Below are 13979 nucleotides of genomic sequence, written 5' to 3' on the forward strand. Positions count from 1 at the left end.
AGTATTGTGAATAAGGTTGCTGCTGGTGCTGGTGCTGGTGCTGGTGGCTGCAAGCATGCATGCATGCAGGCAGCCAGAGAAAAGCGCTTGAGGGGTAAAAAGAAGCTACAGAGAGTCGGGGGTTTGACAGGCGGTTCTGGTAAGCTGGCACCGCCCAATAGTGACGTAGTACCGACGGCCACCTTGCCCGTCGGACGAATGAACGGCTGAAAGTTACGTGGTGGGGGCAGAGACAGAAGGGTCGCGCGCATGACGCGAACCGAGCTGGAACCTCGGGAACCTCGGACGAGCTGCGAGGCGAGGCAGTCAGTCGCTCTCAGCTACGACATGCATAACGCATGAGAGCCAACAAGATATCTTTCTCTCCCGTATTATTATTATATATTATTATTATTTCTTTTTTATCTCTCTTTCTCTCTCGTTCGTGTCCTCGTGTGTACAGTCGCAGTCGTTGTCCCGCGAGCCGAGTTGAGTTGAGTAAAGTTAAGTAGTAAAGTTTTATAGTTACACTTGATAGTTTACTTGTACGGGTGTTTTACTCCAGTGTAAAAAATATTCGTCAAAGAGTTCAAGTCTTACTCGCGACTTTCGCGGACTCGAGTCAGCATTGTCCGAATAATTTAAATTTTATTTTGCCGCTGTCTTGACAGACGAAAAAAATTGTGCGACGGTCGAAATTATTTTTTTTTTTTTACGTCAAAAAAATTTAAAAATATTTTTAACGAACGGTGGATCAAGTGCGCCGATAAATTGGGAGTGAGTCCCCATCAATGATATTGATGAGTTGATAAATTTGTTCGGGACAAAATTAAGTGAATAACTCGACGAATGTAGTCATGGGTGATAGTGCGTGACTTTAACACACGGGACCACATTTGTCGCTTGATAATAAGTGAAAAAAAAAAAAATAAATAATAAAATAAAAATTGTTTGATAATTGGGTGTTGAAGTGACATAAATAAATATATATCAAAAATGCGTAAGAACTCGGAAAGAGATGTAGTGAAAATAGTAAAATCGTGTAATCCACCGCCGAACATTGGCAATGAATGAAAATAAAAATAAATAATAATAATTAATAAATATAAAGTAGACAAGGACAAGTTTTATTGAACATTATTTGACTATTATAGTAATATAATAATAGTAATTGTGCTAACCCTTGGATTCGGTGAATCGAATCGAGTCCCACGGTTGTTGCAACTCTGTATACCCAAGACCCAGTACCTAGACCCTTAGAACCCAATCTCGGCAAGTGCTTTAATCGATCAATTGGATTGCCGACAGGTTGGCATACACACACACACACACATAATATTACTTCTAGAGAGTGTGTGTAATAACAATACAAATAAGGGCCTTAGTTGTAGTTGAGTTGAAATTTGATAAGCCGAAAAGTGGTATCCTGCTACAATCTAGTGGGTGCTACTCGGACTTGTAAACAATTACGAGGGCGGACAGTCTTCGCGTTGACTGGGCAGGGAGTAGATGGCAGCTACCACGTACATGCCGATTAGTAGCGCAGTATCGGCCGACCTGGACGGTGGTTCAGGTACAGCTCTCGGGATGAATATTGCTGTAAGCGGCTACTCATCGGGTTCGCCTCGCAGCGCTGCCGATGCCGGAGAAATGAAATATTTGTCGGCAGCGCAGCACCATCATCACCATCACCACCATCACCAGGTGTCGTCGTCGCCGTCGCCAAACGGATTGTCCCATCCGGCGAGCTTGTCATCGGCAAATCCATGGGTCAGTTTGCAGCCAGGAAACGACCCTTGGGCGGCATCCATGGGGATGCACCATACAACTCACCATCCTCATCACCATCCGCACCAGGGTAACTCGAGTTTGGATGTAAAACCTCTCACCGCCGCGGCGACGGCCACGGACTCCGTCCAGGGTATGCATCATCGGGGTCCACATCAGTCACCCGGCATGGGATCACCTCACTCTTGGCACGCACCGGTCGTCCCGTCGGCACACTATAATCCGAGCGGTGGTGCAGCATCACCGACTACCCTGCAGCAGTATCACGCTGCAATGAATGGAATGCTTCATCAGCACCCACACCAGCATCCACACCAGCTCCATAACCACCAAACGGGACTGCCACATCACCTGAGAGAGGCCCACAATCACAGTCCACCCTCGGGACATCCGCTTCATCCGGGACATCCGCTTGATCGGGATCACAGTGCCGGTGAGGAAGACACTCCCACGTCCGATGACCTCGAGGCGTTTGCCAAGCAATTCAAGCAGCGACGGATCAAGCTCGGCTTCACTCAAGCAGACGTTGGTCTTGCGCTCGGTACTTTATACGGCAATGTGTTCTCCCAAACAACGATATGCAGGTTCGAGGCACTGCAATTGAGCTTTAAGAACATGTGCAAACTCAAGCCTTTGCTTCAAAAGTGGCTGGAAGAGGCTGATTCGACGACGGGCTCGCCTACGAGTATCGACAAGATCGCGGCCCAGGGCAGGAAACGAAAAAAGCGCACGTCAATCGAGGTGTCAGTAAAGGGTGCCCTCGAGCAGCACTTTCACAAGCAGCCTAAGCCATCAGCTCAGGAGATAACTTCCCTGGCAGACAGTTTGCAGCTGGAAAAAGAAGTTGTGAGGGTGTGGTTCTGCAACCGTCGGCAAAAGGAAAAGAGGATGACACCTCCGAACACGCTGGGCGACGGTATGATGGAGGGTATGCCACCAGGACACCAAGGCCAGGGTGGTCTTCACCAGGGTTACCATCCGCAGGATCATCTTCACGGCTCGCCGATGGGCCACAGCCATAGCCCACCAATGTTGAGCCCTCAGGGTCTCACGGCACACTCGCTTGCGGCCCACTAGCGTTCGCCAGGGCCTCCCCCGCTGGGCCTCGCTATAACCAGCTCGCAGTCGAACCCAACCAGCCCTGAAGGGTTGCCACCCTTCTATCATCACTACCTCCAGGCGCGAACCACCGGATACGGTGCTTCGTAGCTGCAGTGGCAGCCGCAACATCACTACCAGCCACATCACCATCATCATCGTCAGTTGGTCCGCGGTATGCAAGTGCCAACTGCTGCTGCTATTGACGACGATGATGACAACGATCAGCTGCCATCGGAAGAGGAATTTATTGCGTTCGATTATGTGAGACGGAGCGAGGCCTCGTCGGAGCACCGGGGAGGCCGTCGGCCGTACGTCCAGCTCGATCAATTCGCGCTGCGACAATACGAATTACCGCGAGTTTAATTTTTGTTAATAAAAAAAATATATATGAACTCTTTTTATTAAATTCGCGGCAACGAAATACTAATAATAATTAAATTTTAAATAGAAATTAAATAAATAAATATAAATCAATGTACATTGTGTCTCGCCGAAGAAGAGGACGTTTATTAATACAATTATTAAGTTAAGGACTGCCAGAAACTAATGACAGTTTTAAGGACAATCTATTGTAACAAATAATATATATATATAAATATAAATATAAATATAATTATTATTATTATTAATATTATTATTATAATTACGGACCTCACTCTTCGTCGTACCGACGTTGTTGTTATTAAATTGTTGTTTGTTTGTTCTGTGACGTGTGTCTCTCTCGACCAAGTGGCGTTCGCGTAGTGACTCGCCGTCGGGCAGTAACACATTGGTTACGTCAAGACACCCTATTATCATCATCATAAACGTAGACATAATTTAAATTTAAAAAGAGAAAAAAATTTTTCACGGTTAAATTGTATTGCTAAAAAAAGTGTCGTATTAAAAAAATATGTCCGTTCGCCCTTTGTTGTTCGTACTCATATCCGGGTGTGTTGTCCAAACCACGAATAGTTTATTAAAACTCATTAAACATCTCTCGCGCAGGGATCACATCATCAAGAGACAAACCGACCGCACAACATACATTTTAATAGTAATATAAATAGTAATGATACAACAACAATAACATCTACTACTACTACAACTACAACTACTTAATACTACTGCTACCTTCTACTACTACTCACATACAACCCAACCAGAAAATAGAGAAGAACGAAAAATGTAACTTCTTCTTCTACTTCTTCTTCTTCTTCTTCTTCAAGCGTTCCCGAGAACTGGCTCTCGTTCCAGTGAGAGTGAGTACTGCATACTCAGAAAAAAAAAATTTAAATACCACCCACCCTACGACGGCAGTTGCTGCGCTTATATATTTTTTTTTATTACAAATTGCAAAGTAAATTATTTTCCCGCAATTAAAATCGCGACGCGGTCTTTTTAAATTACAACTTTTGTGAGGACACACACCGAGATTAAATTTTTAAAACGCGGTCATATATATTTGTCATATGTATCGTAGACGTTAAATTAGTAACATTGAGCCCTGGGCTATACCTGGTAAAAAGTAAAAAAAATAGATCTATGCGTAGACGCACCGATGAGAGAGGGACGAACGCATACAGGCAAACTTTACTATTACCTATACATGCAGGTATGTATTTATTTATGTATATTTATATACATACGTGCATGGATAGGGGAGTGCTTTGCGAGCGTGTGGAATTTGTCGTGTGCAAATCCACCGGGTGATGTAACATACGTAAATATCAACTGTAAATAATGTAACAGATAAATATCGTAAGTTAAGTATGTAAGCATGCTGCGTCGCGCGTCATCGGCGTAATTATCCTACGGCCCACCCCCCGTTTTTTTAGAAAAAAATTTAAAATTCAACATTATTGATAAGTATATATACATATGTATATACATTTGGAATGAGCGCAAATTTTATGTTCCGAAAAATCGAAACGTTTTCCGCGCAACGGAAAAAAAATTGTGAATTTAAAAATCTACTGGTTGTATGACTAGATTTCTGAAATGTTTCGCATATATTTACTGATATGTCAGCTGAAAATCTAAGGCCACCTTCAACTTCCGGACCTACCCCGTAAGCAGTCGAATTACATAAATTTTTCCATTTTCGTTGCGCGGAAAACGTTTCGATCTTCAGGTACATAAAATTTTTAAATGTGTGTTAATTAAATTTATTATGAACAGGAGAAACTAAATTATAAATTTGTATTTTTTGAAGTCAGATAATTTTTTTATCCGCTAAATTATTTTTCTGATAAGTTTTATTAGTAAGTATGGAGGAGATTAATTGAAAAATAAAAAAAAAATTAATGAGGAAAGAACGTGTAATAAAAGTCTTAATTAATAATTTATATTAATTTTATGAGCGCATAATTATTTAAAAAAAAAAAAAACAAAGCAAAAATAATTGCCGCGTTTTATTGTAAAAATGAATAATTCCGACTATTATTTTTATTCATAACTTTTGTTAATTTGTTTAGTTAATAAATTATTGTAAAACGCTTGTGGCCAGATGTTAAACGAGTGTAATTTTATTAATTTAAAATTTTTTCATTTTATTCATTGATACCGATCGGAGAAAAATTGAAATGATTTGGAAAATGTACATGTATATTTATACATATATGGTTTTAGTTGTTCGGGGATGGGCTGTCGCGATATTTTTCATTTCAAGGGTATTTAATAATTGTAAACAAGCAAACAGAATTGGATAATGTGTGTTTAAATATATATAATAATACAATAATGGTAAATAATAATAAACCCGGTATATAAACGCGCTCGCTGTGCAACTGGCCCCGAGAATAAAACAAAGCGTATTATCATCTTCATATATATATTTATTATATACTTTTGTGTAATACTAGTATTACTTGCATTGTTCCTACATATTCTAAGTCTTGGGTTTTTTATTATTATTATTATTTTATTATTATTATTATTATGATTATGGTTATTATTACTTTTAATATATATATACATATATTACTTTTACTTGTGATATATGTATATATATGCTTGCAGTGGATTTATCTCAACATGAGTAAAATTTTGTTCTGATGTTAATACTAGGATCTAAAATACCCAAGTGACTAGGTCTTAAAGTGGCCGTAAGGTTTATTTGAATGTACGAAGAGTTTAAAAAAAAAAAAAAAATTACGTATGCGATTAGACCATTTTTCGGAGAGAGAAAGATTTTTTAACAAAAGAATTTTTTTAAGCGAATATTGTTAAATTAAAGTTATTAAAGGCATGAAAATCGCGTTGACGCGGTACTGTAATATTTAAATTTAAAAAAAAAGAGCGGATTTATTTATAAAATTATAAATATTATTACTGAAAATCCACTTTTTCATTTCTCGAGGATTGGTGACTACACGCAATAATTGCGCTTTCTGCATCATAATTTTTTTTATTTTCTTTTTTAATATAAATATGTTTTAAGGTTTTTTTTTTTTTTGTATAAAAAAGTAGATGTAATATTTTACGCATGGATTTTTATTTAAACGAGAAAAAAAATGAATCGGATTTTCTGGTGATACATATATGATATGTAAATTATTTTAAGGTATTTTTATTATTATTATACTTATTATCTTTATTATCACTATTTTTTTATTAATTATATAATTATTATTATCATTATAAATATTATTAATTTTATTGTAATTAAACGATTGTTGTCATTGTTATTACCCACCGATTATTATTTTTCTCGTAAGCGCGTGTAAAAATTGTTGATTTTTATTTTTATTAAAATAAAACTGACGGAGAGGGAGAGATAAAAAAATGTTTTGAGAAAATATTTGGGTATTACGTTGATAATAAAAAAAAAAACTAAAATTATAATGAAAGCGGAATTATTGCAAAGATAACCGATCGCTCGGTGCGTTGTTTAATTATTGCATATTTTGGTTTTTGTTATTTTAATAATTAAAATAAATAATTAGGTAAATAAATAAATAAATAAACGTGTGTACAGCGAATTGAGAGTAAAGAGAATTTAAAATAATAAAAAATATATAAATTATATAACGTTATGATTGGATGGGGAGTGAGGTTAATTATAAAGATAATAATTTTTTAAAATTAATTAATAAATTAATTAATGATAAATAATTAAACAGCGAAAATATAAATTAGCCAATAGAACCCGTATTCTCTTTGTACATATTACCTGAAATCCGTACACAAGTTAAGAATAACTGAGACGAGTGCGACGTATGCGAGTAGACGTATGTGAGATATGTGCAAAAAAGACAGAAAATGACAAAAGGTCACTTAAGAAAAATCCATTCCAATTCCCCTGTATATTATTATTATTATTATATATTATTAAATATTATTATTATTAATTATTAATTATTATTAACGTAAAATAATATTAAAGATGACAAAATAAAATCTGCAGGCGAGTGGTAACACGTTTTGTTAGAATGGCAGAAAATTACTACTGAATTTTAATTAATAAACGAGATGAAAGTATACAATAATTCAATGACTAAGGTTTTATTTATATATCCTCTATTCCATTATTACCTTTTCTCTCCAATTTATTCATAATTATTTATTAATCATTGGGTTATTAATCTTTGTCATAATTATAAATATTTATTTTTAGTGATCTGTGCAATAAGTAAATTAATTCAATCATTTTTTGTCTCAAATAATTGCATGCTCTTTATTTAAATCACAATATCAAATTTAATATACATTTTTTTTAAGTAGAGTTTTTATATATATTATTAGTTGTTGTTTTTATTAGTGTTAAAATAAAATTAATAAGTCGTTGATGTGACTTGGGATATATTAAACGTCCTTGTATGATTTCTTAAAAATGTATGTGGATATATATATATATCTGCTCATTAAAAAAAATCAAATTACCATAAGATTGATTTATACAAGTGACAAGTGATTTTGGAAATAGATATAGATATCACGCAGATGGTTTGCCAGACATCGGTGAATACTTTCACTGTGTCACATGATCAGCAAATCTTTTTCTATTATTTTTTATCTTTATCTTATAATAAAGAAATTTAATTTATGAAGGCTACAGAGTTCAGCTGCAGACTTTTTTTATAATTAAAAAGTAATTAAAAGTCCAAAGGGAACATTTAATAATCAGTGGATATTTTTTTTAAGTATTGGCTCACATGATAAAATTCAAAATTATTATTTAACATTACCCTGAAAAAATCGGGAGTTAATTTAAAGTGATTTTATTCAAATCCAAATTCACTCGGAGTTTTGGAGCTTAAAAAAATCACTCCGCATACGGAGTTCGTCTTTACAGCTGAGTGATTTCGGAGTCTGGATTTTATTTCACTTCGATTCGGAGTTTTAATATTAAAATAAATTCCTCTTCGGAGTTAATTTCACTCCGAGGGGATTAAATAAATAAACAATCGTATTAATAAACTTCGTAAATTTTTTCCAGTAATATATTGTTATTTTTATCGATAAAACTATACACTGAAAAAAAATTTTTGGACCTGGTGTAGTGTCAATGACGGTGTAAAAATTTTGGTATGAAAATTACACCGAATTCGGTGTGAATTTAAAATTTTTACACCGCCAAACGTGTAAATGTATAAATCATGATAATTTTGCCTTAAGAAAAATGATCATAAGTATATTGAGATGTTCAGAAATACTATTTAACATCTAAATAAAATTGATATACAGTAGGACCTCTTTATAAGACTATTATTCTGTTTTTTTTATAAACCAGGTATCGCCATAAGTTTCAGAGAGAAACCCAATAGTCTTATAACGAAGTTCTACTGTAGTTATTGATTAAGTAGTTAAAAGTGTTCAATATTATTTGCTGCTCATTAATCAAAATTATCATGAGTAATACAGAATGGCGTAAAAAAAGTAGATTACACCGTAGAAAAATTACACGGATGGGAAATTTACACCGTTATTTCACATTGCACAGAAAAAAACAATTTCCGAGCACGAACATTTTTTTGTATTTTAAATTGATCACAAAAATTATCTTAGGAAGAGAAAAAATTAATTGACTCAAAAAGTTTTTTCTTGCTCTGAGAAAATTCGTTCTCGCCGTAAGAAAATTTCTGTTTTCAATTCTTAATGCAAAAAATTTCTTGGGCTGGGAAAAAATTCTTGTGTCAAGAAATCCTTTTTTTCTGTGTACACGGCCTCGTAAAGTTCTCCGGGTCCATTTTTACACCGAAATTTTTCAGTGTATACTCAGATTTTAAAAAATGCGATCGTTATACATCAGAAAAAAAATAATTACGTGGATAAAAGTTAAGACTGTACTGATTGTGATGCATTAGATTGCGTGCTGGCGTGAGATTAATTTAGAGTAGAAATGCAACTAGTGGAGTGTGTTTATGCGTTTACACACGATAAACTCAGTGTATAGTATATAAAATAATATAATAAAACAGAAGTCATCATCAGCGTATAAATACTTATATACAAGTAGCATGTAAATATGCAAGAGCGGTTGATTGAGTGAAATCGAGTTGCTTAATTGTAACACTTGACATGAGCGCGACATCATCTATCCGTCTTATTTATCTATCACATTAGTTTCAAACTCTGATATAATTTATAGTTTTAAAATTTTGCACCCGATCGGATACTCATGTTTTTATATATAATATGAGTATACTTATATGTTCGCTATATAGGTAAATATATATTATTATATACAAGCTAAGTGAATGAGAAGTAAAGCGGTTGGTGGTTTGAGACGATATTAGTTATGACTACACAGCTTATGAGCATGTGCTCTCATGTCTCGATAGCCTCGATAGCTTGAGACTTTACTCGTGTATTATACAGTAGGCATAGTAATATATAGTAATAGTAGTAATCTCCGGGTTTGAAACGACGACGAAGACGACGACAAACCAGTAACCAGAAGTTTACTTTCTGCTATAAGAATTCTTTGACATTTTTTTGTACTGGATCATTTCTTAAGTTCAGTCCCGAGTAAATACATTTTGCTTTGGATCCTCAACATTAAAATAAAAATATTTTATAAACAACAAAATCTTATTTTAAAAATAAGTTAAAAACATCTAAACAAATCTGTGTATGTAAAGTAACATTGTTTGTAGACACTAGGGGTCTGAAGTTGTAGTATAGTTTAAAAAAAGTAAAAACAGCAAATCTAAAAAAAAAGTTGAAATAAAATGACAACCCGCACGGTAATAACCAAAGAGTGTGAGATAGATCGAGAACGAAACAACGTGCAAGGGGAGAGATCACAGTGTGTGTAAAAAAATGTATAGCAATAGCGGTAGAGGCGGTAAAAAATATAAAGAAAACGAGTGGAACCAGGTGTCATCAGGAAATCCTCGGACGGTTTCCCCGCAGGACGCGTGACACGCGCAAACAATGAGCATACATCGCTAAAAGGGTGACCGGGACGTGCAGGGATGAAAAGAAATCAGAGCGACGTGTTCACGGGCGCACGAGTACAGGAAAAATTTAAAACGAAACGTCATCGTAAAAAAATAACCACCAAAGTCATTAACTTATTAAAATAAATATTAAATTTTATCATTTTAATTGATGAATTATTGATAATTAATTGATTGATTGATTGTTAAATGTCATATTGGTAGACATGAGTTTAAAAAGTATAGTAGGGATGAAAGTGAATCGACGCTTGCGCTGACAATTTCTATCACTCTCTCTGAACATGCGCTTTAGTCTTTGCTTATCACTCTCTCTCTCACTCAGCCTCGTGTCCTTCTCCACCTACACTCGTACTCTTATGTACGTATTGTACAGCATACACTTACGTGATATCTGAAATACGAAAATGTTAACACCTACCGAAATTATCGGCGCTTGCGTGCGCATTAAAATGTCGACGTCTGATAATTAAAATGGAAGGAAGAATGACAATATAATGAACGATGCAATATGTTCAAATATACATACACACATATAAAGACAGTATAATAGTAGGATAAATATATGTATGTAGATTAAACACAAGTGAACGTATGTATTTATTGACTTAATCATTTTTAAAAACAATATTGGTAATGTATAACACGGTTGCGCGTAAATATACTACTTATAAAACATGAGTACAAGTTTTATTGGTTTACCGCGAATAGAGGTACATGACCCTCGATTGAATACCGATTAAGACAGTTTATATATCAAGTTTCCGAATAATCGGCTACCGAGCTCACGAGACATTTCAGTTAATTTACACCTGTATCTTTTATTATTCATTACATATTAATATTTTGTACTTGAGATCAACTCAAGTCCAATAGGTTGATTGAATATATATTTTTATTATAACCGCAGATATATATCTATCACTTAATGTCAGGTTTTATACTATCAATTATTATTATAATGTATTGATTAAAGAGACTTTTTATTAGCATAATATTTATCTGATCTTTCATAAATTTTACTCGGTTTAATTTAACACGTGTTAATGTTTATTATTTTTAAAATTCATTTTATTGATAAATATGAGATATATATATACATATATTTTGTTTTTTTAATTGAATAAGGAAGTACTTTCCGGTGCATCAGAGGCGCGAAGAGCTTCAACACTTGTGCGCATTGATTTAATAGCCAATGCCCACACTTGGTAGTAAACTTATGTCATATATATATATATTCGCTGAACGACTTGACAATGACGAGAAGCACATCCGCGCGTACATAAAACATGTATACGTGGCACGCGTGTGCGGAGGAAACAATTGCGGCTGCTGTCTTTATTGCCACTAGTTTTACTCTCGTCTCTTTATCTCTTACTTTTATTAAATATATCTCTCGCTCACTTTATCCACTAGTCAAATGTATGTAAGCTTTAATAAGTGCTGCTACCTACATTCCATTTCCGGTTAAGTTTACGTCACTATCTCAAGGGAGTCTAGTGTGCGCTTTTTTATTTTTATCTAATCCAAAAATTAAACTGCTATTTTTAAACCTAATTTCGACATTCGAATCTTCATTGACATCCGAAATTCACTTTGATTGTCTTCATAACAACCATTTATTTTTTTTTAATAATAATTAGAAAATAAATGAATCTCTTGTTAATATTTTTAGATTCTGCAGCGCAAAGTTATTAAATTGTACAGATTAAAATTTATCAGCTGTATTTTTTTAATTTTTTTTTTTTTTTTTTTCTATAAACGTGTGTTAGTTTATATAGTAAAGACAAGTCAAGGTTTTTCCTCTTATTAAAACTTCTAACTTGCCATGATGTTGGAAAAATAAGTACATAAAGAATGCAAAAAAAAAAACTTGGATAAATCTCGTGGTGATTCCGGTCGGCGATGTCACCATCGTCTTGGTACTCGATCTCAGCAACCGAGAAATTAACTTCGATAAACATTTTCTATTTATTTATTTTTATCCTCACCATTTTTTCCACAATTCTACTTACATACATATATACATACTAACATTGATATGTATATACATCTGTATACATATATGAGTATGTAGACTCAAGTTTGCCGGCATTTTTTCTCTACAACTTCGCACCTCCGTATTGCGCAGTCGTAGCACGACCAATCGTGGCTGTCTCTAACCAGGTAGGCCTTGAACGACTCGGAACTCGCGGGGACCCACGCGTTATTTTTTTTTACTCTCTCTCTTGCTCTCGTGTATATATTTAAACTCTTTTAATATTTTTTGTCTCTCATATAATACTCTTCGAGTAACAAAGTAAGATGTATTGATGTATAGATATATGTATTGATGGAGCCATGAGCAACAATACACTAGGCTACTACTATATGACTACTATGTATGTATATATATATATATATATAGTCGTGGTATATTATGTATGTTTATTAAATGTGTGTATAACCGCATGTGCGCTGCCGGGCAAAAGACAGATAAATAACTCAGGTATGGCGTTGGCTGAGTAAACGATGTGAGCACGTGTGTGAAACTTACTGAGTCTACATCATCACACATGTATTTATATATAAATATACATATATTTTTTATTATTAACTTATATTTTGGACATTATTATTCTCATTACTCATTTCTTATTACACTTTGATATTGCGTTTACATTTTCAATTAATTATCATAAGCTTCAAATAATAAAATTATTTTATCATTGGGTATTGATTTTTTGATTACACTTTCATTGTGAAATTTTTTTTTTTTCATATAATATGTATATTAGGTTCGAATATGATTTATTGATTCCAATTGATATTACAGATTAATTTGAAACGTTTTACGAATGGATTAAAATATTAATTAAAATAAATTATAATTAATGAATTAAAAACTGCACGAGATATTATAAATTAATTTTTAGTGAGTATAAAATTAATAATTAATAACATATAATTGATAATTGGCTAATTAATGCACGTGAGTAAGTTTAATTAAATGATGGGCGTAAATTTTAAAAGTTTATTAACGAAGCTGGGGCTAGTTGGCACTTGGATGCAAATGATTCGATCGAATAAGAAAATCTCGAAGGAATTTTACCTCGTCACGCGATTGCTTCTGCCATCAGAATAATCAGACTACGTTTGTATATATATATATGTATGTGAGTTTATAATGTGCGAAAGAGTTGTATCAAGGGCGCACGTTCCAATAAATATATCGCGACGATAAATATACATTTAAGAGTGTTTAAGAGTGATTTAACATTCTGAAAAAATAATAATGCTTAAGAGAAAGACTTAATGTGAGTAATCATCTGCGGTGTGTACAAAATTACCATCTATCTTACGTATTAATCGACCATTGACTTACGTAAACTCTCCATCAGCATTATACTGCTTTTAACTATCGTCGTTTATATATTTATTTATAATTGTTCAAACAAACACCTGCTCAACAATTATTTCGTCTTACCAGCCTGGACTTTAACGCTAAATAATTTAAATAGGGGAAGGGGGTAGGGTAGGCAAAACGGGGTACCCCCAAAATTTTATTAAAAAAAAATTTTATATTTTAAATGCTTTTTAAACATTCCAAAATCACTTTTGTAAATATAATTGAGCGTTATTTTAAATTTGTTCTGTTAAATGTTTTCAAAAATCAATTGTCGGTTGAAAAATGTTAATGACTTGTTTTATAATAAAAACTATTAAAAATTTATTTTTCTTCTTTTGTAT

General features: G+C 33.9%; 1 protein-coding gene across 2 annotated transcripts in view; it reads left to right on the forward strand.

Annotated features, from left to right (window-relative positions):
• The first annotated feature begins 211 nt into the window (after nucleotides 1–211).
• Nucleotides 212–13979, forward strand: part of LOC130667526 (POU domain protein CF1A) — a 32817-nt gene continuing 19049 nt past the window's right edge. The window contains exon 1 of one of the 2 annotated variants that reach the window (XR_008989854.1): nucleotides 212–4109. Coding sequence is in view for 1 of the 2 variants with exons in the window: in XM_057469159.1 (XP_057325142.1) it covers nucleotides 1489–2844 (1356 nt within the window). In the remaining variant the exon portion in view is untranslated. Of the gene's footprint in view, nucleotides 7338–13979 lie in introns of those variants that run through there. The other variant, XM_057469159.1, reaches the window with a different exon arrangement.

This window comes from Microplitis mediator, chromosome 5, assembly GCF_029852145.1.
Source record: "Microplitis mediator isolate UGA2020A chromosome 5, iyMicMedi2.1, whole genome shotgun sequence".
Classification (NCBI taxonomy): Eukaryota; Metazoa; Arthropoda; class Insecta; order Hymenoptera; family Braconidae; genus Microplitis; species Microplitis mediator.